At 44.6% G+C, this 17,823-nt stretch overlaps 1 protein-coding gene across 2 annotated transcripts in view; it reads left to right on the forward strand.

Moving 5' to 3' along the window:
- NAAA (N-acylethanolamine acid amidase) overlaps positions 1-17,823 on the forward strand; it is a 96,319-nt gene that overhangs the window by 34,787 nt on the left and 43,709 nt on the right. For both annotated transcript variants that reach the window (XM_063919905.1, XM_063919904.1), the window contains exons 3-8: positions 791-917; positions 1,057-1,147; positions 2,059-2,135; positions 3,734-3,906; positions 8,616-8,678; positions 14,596-14,662. In XM_063919905.1, coding sequence (XP_063775975.1) covers positions 791-917; positions 1,057-1,147; positions 2,059-2,135; positions 3,734-3,906; positions 8,616-8,678; positions 14,596-14,662 — 598 coding nt within the window. The remainder of the gene's footprint in view (positions 1-790; positions 918-1,056; positions 1,148-2,058; positions 2,136-3,733; positions 3,907-8,615; positions 8,679-14,595; positions 14,663-17,823) is intronic.

Below are 17,823 nucleotides of genomic sequence, written 5' to 3' on the forward strand. Positions count from 1 at the left end.
TGAGACACTGCAGAGTCAGGCTGTACTGCAGAGAAAGTCCATGGGAGGACTGCACACTGGGATCACTGAAGACAATTGAAGCACTGACATCTTTCCACCCCAGGAACAAGATATTTATACCAGCTGGGAAACAGGGATTGGCTGGCTGATTAAGCAGAGTCTAGAGTGCAGCTGCTGGGTAATTAGGTAGAAACCAGAGTGCAGCTGATAGGCTGAAAAGCAACATGTGATGAAAGCAAACATGGCTGCGCCCATGTTTGCTTTTGGAGGGAAAGATTGTTTGTAACTTGCATGTGAGCTTTAACCATGAAGCTGCCAGAATCACAGTGAAGAGTTTTGAGACAATGAGATGCAGCGTGCTGCAGGCAGACAGTGCAGATGGAATCCAGGCTTGGAACACTGGGACAGTCTCAGGAGGCATTTGGAAGGTAAATACTGATAAGGAATTACCTGGATCGTGACATCCAATTTACAATAGCTTGGCTATTACCATTTTGATAGTTGAAGAACATTATTCTCTGAAAACTACAGCTATTGTATATACTGAGAACTACAGTACTGTCTTTGGTTTAAATAATTGAAATTTCGAACTCAACGTGGATACTTTGATTAAGTCTAAGCTTTACTGTATTATACTGAATATCAATAGAGAAAAAAATCTATGCCATCTGCATAGATATGTTTTGCTTGGACATCTGTTAGTATTTAAAGAATATATAAAATATTTAAATAATCTAAAATATAAAGAACCCTAAGCTATAGGTATGTTTTCTTTTGTATTGTAATGCAGGTTTTGCACTAGTATAATTGCACAAGATGAAGAAGGAAATATTTACCATGGCAGAAATTTGGACTATCCATTTGTAGATCTATTAAAAAACCTGACTGTCGATTTGGATTTCATAAGGGATGGAAAGGTACATAATGTGCACAGAACTTTCTTTGTCCACTGTTGGAGAAGTTAGTCATTAGCCTTATATTACTTAGTATAAGGAATCCAGTATCCACATATGTCACATATTATCGGAATAATGAAAGGTTATCACTTCTTTCCAGATTGTATATACAGGAACCACCTTTCTAGGCTATGTCGGACTGTGGACTGGTCAAAGCCCATACAAGTTCACTGTGTCTGGAGATGCAAGAGGTACATAGCAATGATCAAATCAATTGTCTTTAGAAATAGCATTATATATATTTCATGTTTACGAAAGAAGTGCTAACTCGGCATATAAATAAAAAAAAATAGTGGTTTCAAAATCTTCGTTTAAGTTTAGAAATGAAGTATGAAAAAAATAGAAAAGAAAGCTGTCAATCATTTTATTCATTTGTTCTCCACTTTCCTTTGTCCTGTATTGATAAATAGGCTACTTTTATTTGGTCCTGAAGTGTGGCATTATACAGTACTTGGATATTAACCATGTAAGAAATAAGGATAATTTAAACACTTTATCTAGGATCAAATTTATTGCAGCCCTAATAAAATTATTAAACCCTTTCCGTCTTTGCACCCTGAAATGCCCAAGGCACGTAGAGACACACGTACATGGATGTCTAACTGTGTAAGAACCCGGTTGGTCCAACATGGGATACACTTTAAGGGTGTTTGAAAAAAGTGCAGTGATATCATAAAGACATCTAGGACCAGAGTCTACAGCACTGCGGGCGCTGACAGAGAGAAGGGGGTTCGGACAGTGCCTGCACACGGGGGCCTCTCCTTCCTTAATCTGCCCCTGGTTGTAGGTTATACAGAGCGCACCTTATGTTATGAAAGTGCAAAATGACGCCACGGAAATGCATTTGAGAGTGATATTAAATCACCCCTTACAGCGCATCGAGTGCTTCTGCAGACCTCCCCTCAAGTCCTATCTCTTTTTTATCAGAGGAAATTGGAATTCACCTACAGAAAAAAAACATTAGGGTATATTTCCCTATTAACTACATATCATTCAGCACTGAGCACTGTGTGCAATGCAATAGTAACAGGGCAGTTGTACAAATTGATTTATTTACATCTATGAAAGCAACTGTAACTGTCTGCAATTCATCTGCCCGCAGAGCGTGGGGAGTGGTGGAAAAATGCCATTTCTGCTTTTTTTAAGAGAAGTTCTCCTGTCAGCTGGTTAATCAGAGATGTAAGTATACTGTGATCTAACTCTAATAATGTATTACACTTTCACATAATGGAATGTTCTATTTAAAGAAAGAACAAGATATTTGTAACATTTTTTCTACAAAGTACATACAGTATAGTATGTTGGATGGATTGCTTACTAGTCTTTGCCATAATGAATTAATACAATTACCATAGACGCATTGCTATTAGAGCAATATCAATGTTTATATTAAAATTAGGGGGCATTTTTAAAATTAGGGGCTTCTAAAAATAAAGAGGGGAGATGTTGCCCGTAGCAACCAACCAGGTTCTAGATATCATTTATCAAGTACATTCTATAACAGGAGTAGGCAACCTGTGGCATTCCAGCCACTGTGGAACTACACATCCCAGGATGCCCTGCCAAAGTTTTAGCATGACATAACAGCAAAATTGTATTAGGACATGCTGGGATGTGCAGTTCCACAGCAGCTGGAGTACAATTGTTTTTTCAGTTTAGAAACTTTCATAAATCTACCACTAGAAGCTAGCTTTACTGTACTAGCCTGCAGTTCAGTCAAAGCCGCTGATGAACGTGCTCTGACCGTTGGATTTAAAGTGGCAACATGCTGGTTTAGCATCTATTTATTGTGCAGCTTAAAATCCATTGGCCACAGCATGTTCATCAGCAGTTTTGGCAAACTAGAAGGAAAATGTCAAAGACCAAACCCTGCTACTTGGTTGGCACTGAGGGCTCACAGTAGGTGCTCTTGCATTCCTTCCATAATAAAATAGTTTTAACATGAACGCCTTAGTAAGTTTTACTGAACTACTCAATGTACAGCCAGCTTATACACTTGAATTACATTGCTAATAAATACAAATTATTAATTTAAAATTGTATTAATTGAAATTATTAATCCATAGATGAAGGACTTAGTGGAAGGACTTGCCTTGTAACTGAAGGGTTGGCCACTCTTGCTTTAGACCCATATGTGTACACAGGGCCTAATTCAGGTTGGATTGCAAAATCTGCTAAACAGCAGAATTTGCAATCCTTTGGATTGCATTCTGGGGGCCGCCCATCGCAGGGCAAGGCCGCCCAGCATGCTAACCGCCGCACCCCTCCCCATTTGATCACGCTGAAAAGGCGGTCGCACCGCAATATCAGCGTGACCGTAAAAAATGGGGCAGCCTCCTGCTTGCGCAGCCTGGCTGTGCCCGCTTGAGTCCCGGTGCCAGTTTTGTGATGGCAGCAGCTGTGTGAGACGTCACGCAGCCGCTCTGATCACGCCCCAGTCACGCCCCCTGTTTTTCTGTCACCGCACCTGTTTTGAAGACGCATTCCCACAACGCTCTGTCTCCGCCTTGGAAAAGGAGCATTAACAACCCCCTCCCCCTCGCAAATGCCTCTGCCTGGTTAAAAGGGAGAGGCGTTCACATTTTCTGTGGGGCACCGCAGAAAATGCAGGCACAGGTGAGGACGGGCCCTGCGCTTGCACCTGCATCCTTTTCGTATTTTTTGCAGTTGGATCGCGTATTGCGATCCAACCTGAATCAGGCCCACAGTACTTCTCACTATTTCAGAAAATCTAATGAGCAGAGCCTAATTCCATTGTATGCATCTCTCTGTGCCAGGCATTGAGTGACGCCAGAAATTTTCAGGCTGCTGCTCTACAGCTCTCCAAGACCCCGATTATTGCTGAGACATATTACATCATGGGCGGCACACAGCCAAGAGAGGGCTTGGTAATCACAAGAAACAGGGATGGACCTGCTGATCTCTGGCCTTTGGATACCTTAAGAGGAGAGTGAGTGACTACTGACAACAACCTAATCAAGGAATCTGATTTCAATATTATTGTCTACCCCAATCTACATTATTGTCTGTTGTAATTCTGTTTTATATATTTGCTGTAACCAAATGCTTTGGGGAGTGTTTATTTATAAACTATATATTATTCAATGAGCAAGCAAAGGGTAAAACCAGTCAAAAAACACTATCATACTGCAAACATTCTAAGCTTCATAGTGATTCTTTTGCAGATCATGTCCTTTACCTTTTTTCCCCTTTACTTATTTCTGCACATTTGCTATGTCAGCCAGTGTGTACTGACCATATCCTTACCTCCCAACATGACCCTCTCCAGGAGGGACACAATGCTCTGTCCCTGGACTTCCCTCTTAATTTATGATTGCCGTCACCTGTGCTAAAACACCTTTCTTATCCATTCACCTGTTCAGCACAGGTGATGGCAATCATACATTAAGAGAAAAAGTCCAGGAGCAGAGCATTGTGTCCCTCCTGGAGAAGGTCATGCTGGGAGGTATGCATATCCATTCCTATATACTGTACTTGTCATTAGGATTAATTGTCAGCTTTCATTACTTATACAACTTTTAGACTTACTTCAAAATTCTGGGTTTTTGCACATGAGCAAACATCAACCCAGGATTTCTGTATGTCTGAAAGGACACAACCTGGGACCTAAGTCCCTGACCCTTTTCCTTACCCGGGTCAGGCTGACACCCAGGATACTACAGGCTTGCTGGACCTGGCAATTTCCCGGGTCTGATGTTTGAAAGGGGCATTAGTGAACATCTCTAATTAGGGGTTGCTGGTCTATCTTGTAATAATATAATCGCTATGCACTCTAATGGTGGGTTCACACTGATAGATACTGTATATCTGCAGATCAACTGATCTGCAGATATATCTATGGACGAATCGGGCAGTGAGCTGTGCATACACACTGCCCGATCCATCGGGGACAGATGTCATGAACTGGGCGGGCGTGAACACACGCCCGTCCAGTTCAGCTGTCAATCACTGTACACATGCTGCGGCGGCCGGCGGTGATTGACAGCTGAACTGGGCAGGCGTGTGTTCACGCCCGCCCAGTTCATGACGTCTGTCTCTGACGGATCAGGCAGTGTGTATGCACAGCACACTGCCCGATCCGTCCATAGATATATCTGCAGATCAGTTGATATATATCTATCAATGTGTACCCACCATTAACTGTTACAAGCAATGGACAGACCGTGAAGGTTCCTATTAAACTGTTATTTAATCCAGTGCTCACTTTTACATGAAGGAAATGTTCTTTGAATATAGGGAAGCACCACAACACAATGTTAAAGTCAGTGTAACAGATTAGATACTAATGGGGGGGTTGTAGAGCTACCATTGGGGGTAATTCTGAGTTGATCGCAGCAGCAAGTTTGTTAGCAATTGGGCAAAACCATGTGCACTGCAGGGGGGGCAGATATAACATTTGCAGAGAGAGTTAGATTTGGGGGGGTTATTTTGTTTCTGTGCAGGGTAAATACTGGCTGCTTTATTTTTACACTGCAATTTAGATTTCAGTTTAAATACACCCCATCCAAATCTAACTCTCTCTGCACATGTTATATCTGCCCCTCCTGCAGTGCACATGGTTTTGCCCAACTGCTAACAAAATTGGTGCTGCGATCAACTCGGAATTAGGCCCATTGTGGCATCACTTGGCACTGCATTTAGCAGAAGGAGAATGTAGCATCAGCAGACCTCATAATAGTAATCAATGGGTATTTGCTAGTACTGATGTTGCACATAATACTGGCTGCAAAATCATGTATTTTTTATTTAAAATTTCAATACAAACGATAAGAGAAAAAAAACAAAATACAACAATGTCATCAAGTAGACATGCATATAATGTATAGTACAATGCAAAAGTGATGGCTATTTTCTCCAATATAAGCACTGGTACAGACAAATATAAAAGAAACAAAAAATACCATGTACAGATGAACTTGACCGACAAAATATGCAAACAGGCACAGAATTTATCAAAGCAGAATATATCAGGTTCAACATAATACAAAAAGGTAGTGACTCATACAAGTGAAAAGCAATAGCAGAGCCAGCTTCGCCACTCAGGAGCTCGGCATACAAATGTTTCCTATGGGCAAGACCTACGAGATCGTTGCATCACCAGTGTCTTTACTCAAACTTGATTGGCACCACCTATCCTATTAGCATGGAAATTTAGGCATGGAAAACACATGTTTAAAACTTCTAATTCTATGTCTAATCGCATCATTTGCCAAGGCTCTCCACTTTAGTAGATCAGGGGGCTATACCACAAACCACGTGCAAGCAATTATGACTGTAGCTAGTGTGGTGAGACAAAAAAATTATCTGTATAACATCACCAAGTGCGTCTCTTCTAAAACAAAACCAAATAGGCATATTCTAGGATCAAAACCAGGAAGGGAGGGAGCCGTAAGCAAAATATCATCCCATACCTGAGTCCAGAAAGGAGACCCCTTAGGGCAATCCCATAGGAGGTGCCAAAAAACAGCATTCTCTGCACAGCATTTAGGACAAAGGGATTCAGCTCTAAGAGCAGCCCACAGCAAGGCAACAGGTGTACAATATACTGTACTCTGTGAAGAATATTAACATGTACCTCCTGGTATCTAGTATAGGGAGTGGAGTATTGAATAGATCCTAAAATCTGTACCCAATGTTTATCAGAGAGTGGGCCTATATCAGCCTCCAACTTTGCATTGAGGGGATCGAGTTGTCCTGAAATCTTTTAAGCATTAAGAGTAGTGTATGCAGACAGAGGATACTTGACCCCTAGAGCTCAAACTTGTCAGGAGCGACTTAATAAGAAAAGGTGATAAAGTAGGAGTTGTGTGGTTAAACTAAGTTTGCACTCCATTGCATAGTTGCAGATATCTAAAGAAGGCCGTATTGGAGAGATTAGAGTCACTTTGCAGCTGTGTGAAGGCCTTAAAGCTTCCGTCAGACAAAATTACCCCTCAGAAGCTACATAGTATCAGATGACAAATCAAACAGTTTGGGGTATGAACTATTTAAACCATAGGGGGGATTCACATCCAGGTCAGGCCAATTTTATAAAGGATATGAGCATACTGCCACACCAGTAAGGCCTGACATATAGTGGAGGTAAACCAGAAGGGGATAGACCAAAAAGCAAAAAAAGTAAAGGAGAGAAGGAGGGCCCCACCTGCTCAGCCAGGAAGCCCACCATTCTAAGTCCTATGGAACTGCTGGCCCTCTCAGAAAGATTGACAAATTGAGAAGCTATGTAATACATCCTAAGGATATAGGAAGACCCAGCCCCCGCATGCACGCGCATTGCAGCAAACAAGCCGATTCGCACCTAGATGTAGCCACATCTGTAGTTCCATTCAAAAAGTCGCATGCCTTGGCAGTGCCAAGTGACATCAACAGATAATTTTAAGTAATAAATAATGTATTTATGGATTCAGTATGATTGACCGGTGGTTGGGATGCCCGGCAGTCACAATACCGATGCAAGCATCCCGATGTTTGAAATTCCACAGGGGCAAAGTATGTTCCCTCCTCTGCTTATTCCCCTAACTCTCCCTTCCCGCAGCCTAACCTTAAGCTTCCCCCTTAGTGCCTAATCCTAAGCTCCCCACGGTGGTGCCCAAACCTAAACCCCCCTTGCCTGCAGCTTAACCTTAACCGGGTGGGATACCGGCTGCCAGGATTCCGGTGTTGGTCTCCTGACCCTGTGGGGATTCTGGCTTCGGCATTCTGACTGGCGGAATCCAGACAGCTGGCATCTTAACCACATCCCGTATTTATGATACACGGTGAGAGGAGCATTGTATTGTTGCTGATTTTAGTTAACCATATATGTATATTTTTTATGAATTTCCATTGCTGTACTTTTATTCTTGCATTTTCAAAACAGAGTAAATTTCACAATCAGTAGACTTATGCATATGGGACCTATATACTTATATTGTTATTAGTTTTAATATTGATATACTAAATGTTTGAAAATATACACAGTACCACTATCAAGAGCGAACCAGATAAACTAGTTATAGAAATAGCTCCATTTAAGTAGTTACCGTTAGGTAGCGTAGCTTTTGGTGAAATTAAATCTTAAACAAAAAAAATATTTCTTGCAAACTGATTTGCACTGTATGAAAAGAGCACTGTTTGCTGTATTACAGGTTGAGTATCCCTTATCCAAAATGCTTGGGACCAGAGGTATTTTGGATATGGGATTTTTCCGTATTTTGGAATAATTCAGAATCAGAATGAGATATCAAGGTGATGGGACCTTAGTCTAAGCACAGAATGCATTTATGTTACATATACACCTTATACACACAGCCTGAAGGTCATTTTAGCCAATATTTTTTATAAGTTTGTGCATTAAATAAAGTGTGTTTACATTCACGCAATTCATTTATGTTTCATATACACTTTATACACACAGCCTGAAGGTCATTTAATACAATATTTAAACAAAATGTGTGTACATTGAGCCATCAGAAAACAAAGGTTTCACTATCTCACTCTCACTCAAAAAAGTCCGTATTTCGGAATATTCCGTATTTCGGAATATTTGGATATGGGATACTCAACCTGTCTATGTATACACATTGTCATATGGCTGGAAATGCAAATGCTTTAGGATGTTGTACAGTAATGCTATATCTCTCTATGCATTCTTACCAGATGGTTCCATGTGGAGACAAATTATGACCACTGGACAACCCCACCTCCCTCTGATGACCGAAGGTATACAGTTATTGTGCTTGGGTCTAGGAAAACCTTTCTGCATCTTAAAACTCCTGTTAAGGATGTTAGTGCAATGTGTTCTTGACCAACTGCCTTACATTCTTGCCCGTAGAGTGTGTCCAAACATGAGAACAGAACACACCATCAGTCTTTTTTTTCCAATAAAATATTGTTGGTCAATTTTTGAGGTTTTGGTGATATTTCTAAATGAAATAGCTGTGACTTTGGTTACAGGTATCACCTTGACGTCTATATAATTGTTAATAATAATTTAGGGCACCATCTATAAACTTGACTAGAACACACTGCCCCTGGCATAACCTTCATTACAGTAATATGCATCAATAATTTACTTATTTTGTACTGAGAACCTGTTTATTAAATATTTATTTCTCTGACGTCCTAGTGGATGCTGGGGACTCCGTAAGGACCACTGGGAATAGACGGCTCCGCAGGAGACTGGGCACAATTAAAGAAAGATTCAGGACTATCTGGTGTGCACTGGCTCCTCCCCCTATGACCCTCCTCCAGACCTCAGTTAAGATTTCTGTGCCCGGCCGAGCTGGATGCACACTAGGAGGCTCTCCTGAGCTCCTAGAAAGAAAGTATATTTTAGGTTTTTTATTTTACAGTGAGACCTGCTGGCAACAGGCTCACTGCAACGAGGGACTAAGGGGAGAAGAAGCGAACCTACCTAACTGGTGGTAGCTTGGGCTTCTTAGGCTACTGGACACCATTAGCTCCAGAGGGATCGCACACAGGACCCGACCTCGTCGTCCGTTCCCGGAGCCGCGCCGCTGTCCCCCTTACAGAGCCAGAAGCAAGAAGTGTCCGGAAAATCGGCGGCTGAAGACTTCTGTCTTCTCCAAGGTAGCGCACAGCACTGCAGCTGTGCGCCATTGCTCCTCATGCACACCACACACTCCGGTCACTGATGGGTGCAGGGCGCTGGGGGGGGGCGCCCTGAGCAGCAATATTAACACCTTGGCTGGCAAAACTGACACCATATATAGCCCTAGAGGTTATATAGGTGTAAATTACCCCTGCCAGATTTACACAAACAGCGGGAGAAAGCCCGCCGAAAAAGGGGCGGAGCCATCTTCCTCAGCACACTGGCGCCATTTTCCCTCACAGCTCCGCTGGAAGGATCGCTCCCTGGCTCTCCCCTGCAGTCCTGCACTACAGAAAGAGAGGGGGGGCAATACATTTAGGCGCAGTATATATTTAATACAAGCAGCTATAGGGGAAAACACTCTGTATAGTGATATCCCTGTGTTATATAGCGCTCTGGTGTGTGCTGGCATACTCTCCCTCTATCTCCCCAAAGGGCTTTGTGGGGTCCTGTCCTCTGTCAGAGCATTCCCTGTGTGTGTGCTGTGTGTCGGTACTGCTGTGTCGACATGTATGATGAGGATAATGATGTGGAGGCAGAGCAAATGCCTGTGAATGTGATGTCACCCCCTGCGGGGTCGACACCTGTGTGGATGGACTTATGGAAGGAATTACGTGACCGTGTCAGCTCCTTACATAAAAGGTTTGACGACATAGGACAGCCGGCTACTCAGCTTGTGCCTGTCCAAGCGTCTCAAATGTCATCAGGGGCTTTAAAACGCCCGCTACCTCAGATGGCAGACACAGATGTTGACACGGATACCGACTCCAGTGTCGACGACGATGAGACTAGTGTACCTTCCAATAGGGCCACCCGTTACATGATTGAGGCAATGAAAAATGTATTACACATTTCTGATAGTACCCCAGGTACCACAAAAAAGGGTATTATGTTTGGTGAGAAAAAACTACCAGTAGTTTTTCCTGCATCTGAGGAATTAAATGAGGTGTGTGAGGAAGCGTGGACTTCCCCCGATAAGAAATTGATAATTTCTAAACGGTTATTGGCAGCGTACCCTTTCCCGCCAGAGGATAGGTCATGTTGGGAAACACCCCCTAGGGTAGATAAAGTGCTTACACGTTTATCAAAAAAGGTGGCACTACCGTCTCCGGATACGGCCGCCCTAAAGGAGCCTGCTGAGAGAAAGCAGGAGGCTACCCTAAAAGCTATATATACACACACGGGCATTATATTGCGACCAGCGATTGCATCGGCATGGATGTGCAGTGCTGCTGCTGCGTGGTCAGATTCCCTGTCGGATAATATTGATACTCTGGATAGGGACAATATTTTGCTGACAATAGAGCATATAAAAGACGCTGTCTTATACATGCGTGATGCACAGAGGGATATTTGCCGGCTGGCATAAAAAATAAGCGCAATGTCCATTGCCGCCAGAAAAAAGGCACATGGAAGTTTTGCCTTATAAGGGGAAAGCACCGTATTATCAAGTACAGTCCTTTCGGCCCCATAAAAACAAGAGGACTAGAGGCGCATCCTTTCTGCCGAGAGGCAAAGGTAGAGGGAAAAAACTGCAGCATACAGCCAGTTCCCAAGAGCAGAAGTCCTCCCCCGCGTCCGGTAAGTCCACAGCATGACGCTGGGGCTTCACAGGCGGACCCGGGTACGGTGGGGGCCCGTCTCAGAAATTTCAGCGCACAGTGGGCTCTCTCACAGGTGGATCCCTGGATCCTTCAAGTAGTATCTCAGGGGTACAGGCTGGGATTCGAGGCGTCTCCCCCCCGCCGTTTCCTAAAATCTGCCTTACCAGCAACTCACTCTGCCAGGGAGCCAGTGTTGGTGGCTATCCAAAAACTGTATTCACAGCAAGTGATTGTCAAGGTACCCCTCCTTCAACAAGGAAAGGGTTACTATTCCACAATGTTTGTGGTACCGAAACCGGACGGTTCGGTGAGACCCATCTTAAATTTATAATCCTTGAACACATATATCAAAAGATTCAAGTTCAAGATGGAATCGCTCAGGGCGGTTATTGCGAGCCTGGACGAGGGGGATTACATGGTCTCCCTGGACATCAAGGATGCCTACCTGCATGTCCCCATTTACCCTCCTCACCAGGAGTACCTCAGGTTTGTGGTACAGGACTGTCACTATCAGTTCCAGACGCTGCCGTTTGGGTTATCCACGGCACCGAGGGTCTTTACCAAGGTAATGGCCGAACTGATGATACTCCTTCGGAAGAAGGGGGTTTTAATTATCCCGTACTTGGACGATCTCCTGATAAAGGCGAGGTCCAAGGAACAGTTGTTAGTGGGGGTAGCACTTTCTCGGGAAGTGCTGCAGCAGCACGGCTGGATTCTCAATATCCCAAAGTCACAGCTGGTCCCGACGACACGTCTTTTGTTCCTGGGAATGATTCTGGACACAGACCAGAAAAAAGTGTTTCTTCCAGTGGGAAAAGCTGAGGAGTTGTCATCTCTAGTCAGAAACCTCCTAAAACCAGGACAGGTGTCGGTACATCAATGCACGCGGGTCCTGGGAAAAATGGTAGCTTCGTACGAAGCAATTCCATTCGGAAGGTTCCACGCAAGGATTTTCCAGTGGGACCTGTTGGACCAATGGTCCGGGTCGCATCTCCAGATGCAGCAGCGGATAACCTGGTCGGCAAGGACCAGGGTGTCACTACTGTGGTGGCTGCAGAGGGCTCATCTACTAGAGGGCCGCAGATTCGGAATACAGGACTGGGTCCTGGTGACCACGGATGCCAGCCTTCGGGGCTGGGGAGCAGTCACACAGGGAAGAAATTTCCAAGGGCTGTGGTCAAAATCAGGAGATTTCACTACACATAAATATCCTGGAGCTAAGAGCCATTTACAATGCCCTATGCCAAGCAAGTCCCCTGCTTCAAAACAAACCGGTTCTGATCCAATCAGACAACATCACGGCGGTCGCCCATGTAAACAGACAGGGCGGCACAAGAAGCAGGAGGGCAATGGCAGAAGCCTTCCTCAGCAGACACGACCTTCACCCGGGAGAGTGGGGGCTTCATCCAGAAGTCTTCCGATTGATTGTAAACCGTTGGGAAAGACCACAGGTGGATATGATGGCGTCCCGCCTCAACAAAAAGCTAAAAAGATATTGCGCCACGTCAAGGGACCCTCAGGCGATAGCTGTGGACGCTCGAGTGACACCGTGGGTGTACCAGTCGGTTTACGTGTTTCCCCCTCTGCCTCTTATTCCCAAGGTGCTGAGAATAATACGAAGGGGAAGAGTGAGAACTATACTCGTGGTTCCGGATTGGCCAAGAAGAACTTGGTACCCGGAACTTCAAGAGATGCTCTCAGAGGACCCATGGCCTCTACCGCTAAGGCGGGACCTGCCGCAGCAGGGGCCCTGCCTGTTCCAAGACTTACCGCGGCTGCGTTTGACGGCATGGCGGTTGAACGCCGGATCCTGAAGGAAAAAGGTATTCCGGAGGAAGTCATTCCTACCCTGATCAAGGCCAGGAAGGATGTGACTGCAACCCACTATCACCGCATTTGGCGGAAATATGTGGCTTGGTGTGAGGCCAGGAAGGCCCCAACGGAGGAATTTCAACTGGGTCGTTTCCTGCATTTCCTGCAAGCAGGGGTGACGATGGGCCTCAAATTGGGGTCCATTAAGGTCCAGATTTCGGCTCTGTCGATTTTTCTTTCAAAAGGAACTGGCTTCGTTGCCTGAAGTTCAGACTTTTGTCAAGGGAGTTCTGCATATTCAGCCTCCTTACGTGCCTCCTGTGGCACCTTGGGATCTCAATGTGGTTTTGGGATTCCTGAGGTCACATTGGTTCGAGCCACTTAAAACCGTGGATTTGAAATATCTCACGTGGAAAGTGGTCATGTTGTTGGCCCTGGCTTCGGCCAGGCGTGTATCAGAACTGGCGGCTTTGTCGTGTAAAAGCCCTTATCTGATTTTCCGTATGGATAGGGCAGAGTTGAGGACTCGTCCTCAGTTTCTCCCGAAGGTGGTATCAGCGTTTCACTTGAACCAACCTATTGTGGTGCCTGCGGCTACTAGGGACTTGGAGGATTCCAAGTTGCTGGACGTAGTCAGGGCCCTGAAAATTTATGTTTCCAGGACGGCTGGAATCAGGAAAACTGATTCGCTGTTTATCCTGTATGCACCCAATAAGCTGGGTGCTCCTGCTTCTAAGCAGACCATTGCTCGCTGGATTTGTAACACTATTCAGCTTGCGCATTCTGCGGTAGGACTACCGCAGCCAAAATCAGTAAAAGCCCACTCCACAAGGAAGGTGGGCTCATCTTGGGCGGCTGCCCGAAGGGTCTCGGCACTGCAACTTTGCCGAGCGGCTACTTGGTCAGGGTCTAACACTTTTGCTAAATTTTACAAATTTGATACCCTGGCTGAGGAGGACCTTGAGTTTGCTCATTCGGTGCTGCAGAGTCATCCGCACTCTCCCGCCCGTTTGGGAGCTTTGGTATAATCCCCATGGTCCTTACGGAGTCCCCAGCATCCACTAGGACGTCAGAGAAAATAAGAATTTACTCACCGGTAATTCTATTTCTCGTAGTCCGTAGTGGATGCTGGGCGCCCATCCCAAGTGCGGATTGTCTGCAATACTTGTAATTAGTTATTGTTCCACAAATCGGGTTGTTATTGCGAGCCATCTGTTCAGAGGCTCCGTTGTTATCATACTGTTAACCGGGGTTCATATCACGAGTTGTACGGTGTGATTGGTGTGGCTGGTATGAGTCTTACCCGGGATTCAAAATCCTTCCTTATTGTGTCAGCTCTTCCGGGCACAGTATCTTAACTGAGGTCTGGAGGAGGGTCATAGGGGGAGGAGCCAGTGCACACCAGATAGTCCTGAATCTTTCTTTAATTGTGCCCAGTCTCCTGCGGAGCCGTCTATTCCCCATGGTCCTTACGGAGTCCCCAGCATCCACTACGGACTACGAGAAATAGAATTACCGGTGAGTAAATTCTTATTTTATCTTATAATCTACAGTATTGTTATACCATATATTATATTGATGTTTACACTTATCATTATTTATTTTGCAGGACTCCAGCTATTAAAGCTCTAAATGCAACTGGACAAGCAAACATCAATACAGACTCTTTATATAAGGTTGGATTACTAATCACTTTTATTTTATTTCTCACTTTTAAATAGAGAAATCTGATTATTGGAAGATTCATATGAATTATTGCGAAATGATCACAACATATAATACTTTACACGTAAACCAACAGGAAAGGCCATAAAATGTGCTGGGCTCCATAAACTGACAGCTAACTCGTAAATTGGGAACTTTCATCTAGAAAGCATTAATGTAAAATATATTGTCCAATGTCACTCTGAGATGTCAGGGCAGTACTGTTAAGAGGAAAAGTTGAATACAGTATGAGAATTGCCTCCATATGGTAAAAATAGGATTTTTGTTCAATCAAATATTTTTATTGTTTTTATAGAGCGTAAAAACAAACTGTATGTTATTTTTTTTCCCCTTTTTCTATACTAAGAAACGGTAGTAAAACCATGACTGTGCTCTTCACATGTCACTTACAGACATTTGCAAAACTGCGAGCAAGAAAGGTACATCCATACATCAGGCGCATAAACAGCAGATGGAACCATAGGCTGAAGACAGAAAGTATTAAGGGTTCTAAATTATGTTGGCCAACGACAATATACAAGAGATAATACAACATTAATAAACTGAAAGGATATACCTATACCGCTCATTTGAGTATCAAAAAGAATAGAAAATCAAGTTACGTGCGTAGGTACGTGTAGGGATGCGTGGGAAGTAGGCCGGTCCGCGCCAGGGGCAGCCCCGCGTTAAATATAACACAGTAATAAATACTATATGGATGAGGATCAATAAAGTGCTGAGAATTCTTCCAGGGGCCCCATACCTTATCAAATTTTATTGGGCAGATGCGTTTAGTATACATAAAACACTCATGGGAAATAGTAGTATTCACCAAGGCAACCCACTCAGCAGACGACAGAGGGACAGAAGCCATCCAGTTGCGAGCAATGCACACTCGAGCAAATGTCAAAGTATTATTGACATAGAGACAAGAGTAAGATGGGAGGGATTCCTGTAACTCGAGACCAAATATACAGACACGTGGGGTCAGCAGTGGGATCTGTATACCAGTGTGACACACAGAGGCCGCAACATCCCTCCAGAAGTCATGCACCCTCGGGTACTGCCAGAGCAGGTGCCAGAACCCAGCAGCTAGAGCAGAACATTTCGGGCAGTTATCAGAAGCCGAGCCTCCAAACTTAGACAAACCACAAGGAGTCCAATAGACCCTATGGGGTATATGCAATTAGCGGCGAATCGCGGCAATTTTTCGGCCGTTTTTTAATTCGACACAATTCGACCGTCGAATTCCGGCAAGTGGGTGCCGAAATTCAACATATTCAATAAAAAATGGATTTGACAGTCCCGCTGTCGAAAAACGGCCGATTTGACGGATTTTGATCCGATTTTTAAAAAACGGGAAAAAACTGTAAAAAACCCGAAAAAAAATTGCGTGGGGTCCCCCCTCCAAAGCATAACCAGCCTCGGGCTCTTCGAGCCGGTCCTGGTTCTAAAAATCCGGGGGAAAAACTGACAGGGGATCCCCCGTATTTTTAAAACCAGCACCGGGCTCTGCGCCTGGTGCTGGTGCAAAAAATACGGGTGACAAAAAGAGTAGGGGTCCCCCGTATTTTTTACACCAGCATCGGGCTTCACTAGCTGGACAGATAATGCCACAGCCGGGGGTCACTTTTATACAGCGCCCTGCGGCCGTGGCATTAAATATCCAACTAGTCACCCCTGGCCGGGGTACCCTGGGGGAGTGGGGACCCCTTCAATCAAGGGGTCGTCCCCCTCAGCCACCCAAGGGCCAGGGGTGAAGCCCGAGGCTGTCCCTCCCCCCCCCATCCAAGGGCTGCTGATGGGGGGCTAATAGCCTTGAGAAAAGTGTAAGAATATTGTTTTTTCCAGTAGTACTAAAAGTCCCAGCAAGCCTCCCCCGCAAGCTGGTACTTGGAGAACCACAAGTACCAGCATGCGGGAGAAAAACGGGCTCGCTGGTACCTGTAGTTCTACTGGAAAAAAAATACCCAAATAAAAACAGGACACGCACACCGTGATAGTAAAACTTTATTACACACATGTCGACACACACATACTTACCTATGTTCACACGCAGACCTCTGTCCACTTGTCCAAGTAGAATCCACGTGTACCTGTGAATAAAATTATACTCACCTCAATCCAGTGTCCAGATTATAATCCACGTACTTGGCAACAAAAAAAAACCGAACACCCGGACCAAACGGACTGAAAACATGGGACCCCTTTCCACGAATGCCGGGACCCCACGTGACTGCTGTTACAGAAGGTCCCTTCAGCCAATCAGGAAGCGCTACTTCGTGGCACTCACTTGATTGGCTGTATGCGCGTCTGCTGTCAGACAGCGCATCGCACAGCTCCCTCCATTAGTTTCAATGGTGGGAACTTTGCCGTCAGCGGTGGGGTTACCCGCGGTCAGCCGCTGACCGCGGGTGACCTCACCGCTGACGCAAAGTTCCCACCATTGAATATAATAAAGAGGCTTTGCGATGCGCTGTCTGACAGCCCATGTTTTAAATTTTTTTTATTAGATTCCGCCACCAAAAGTGTGGCGGATTGAAAATGACGAATTTACTGTCTAAAAGCACTGTTGTCGAATTTCCAAACTTCAATTGAATATACTTTTGGCGAATTGCCGCATTTGTACCATTGCAGAAATGTCGAATGTGACAAATGTCGAATTTCAAAAAGTAGAATTTTGAAAGTCCGTTTTTTGACGGAAAGTACTGAATTGCATTGTCTAATATTTTTTTTTTTGGCGAAAAAGTCCCGTTTTTTTGACAATTTCGGGAATTCGACCGCAATTGCATATACCCCTATGTAGGATATATAGCTGTATCTGCTGGAATCTAGCACTCGCAGTGGCCCCACGTGGGGAGGCCAGGATACGGTTCCAATCCTCATCGTCTAATGTACCCAAATCTTGTACCCATTTAGTTTGGAGGGCACTTAGCCCCTCCGACCCAGAGGAGGGAGGAGTAGAGAACAGAGACCTTCCACAAGAGGGCAACGTACGGACTATTTTATGAACAGGGGATTCAGAGAGTTGTGGAGCAGTGCATGTCAGCTGTCAGTGCATGTCTGAGCTGCAAATACCGAAAAAAATAATGCCTAGGGATGGCATACGTAGTAGATAAATAATCAAAACTAT

Source organism: Pseudophryne corroboree, chromosome 1 (genome assembly GCF_028390025.1).
Source record: "Pseudophryne corroboree isolate aPseCor3 chromosome 1, aPseCor3.hap2, whole genome shotgun sequence".
Lineage (NCBI taxonomy): Eukaryota > Metazoa > Chordata > Amphibia > Anura > Myobatrachidae > Pseudophryne > Pseudophryne corroboree.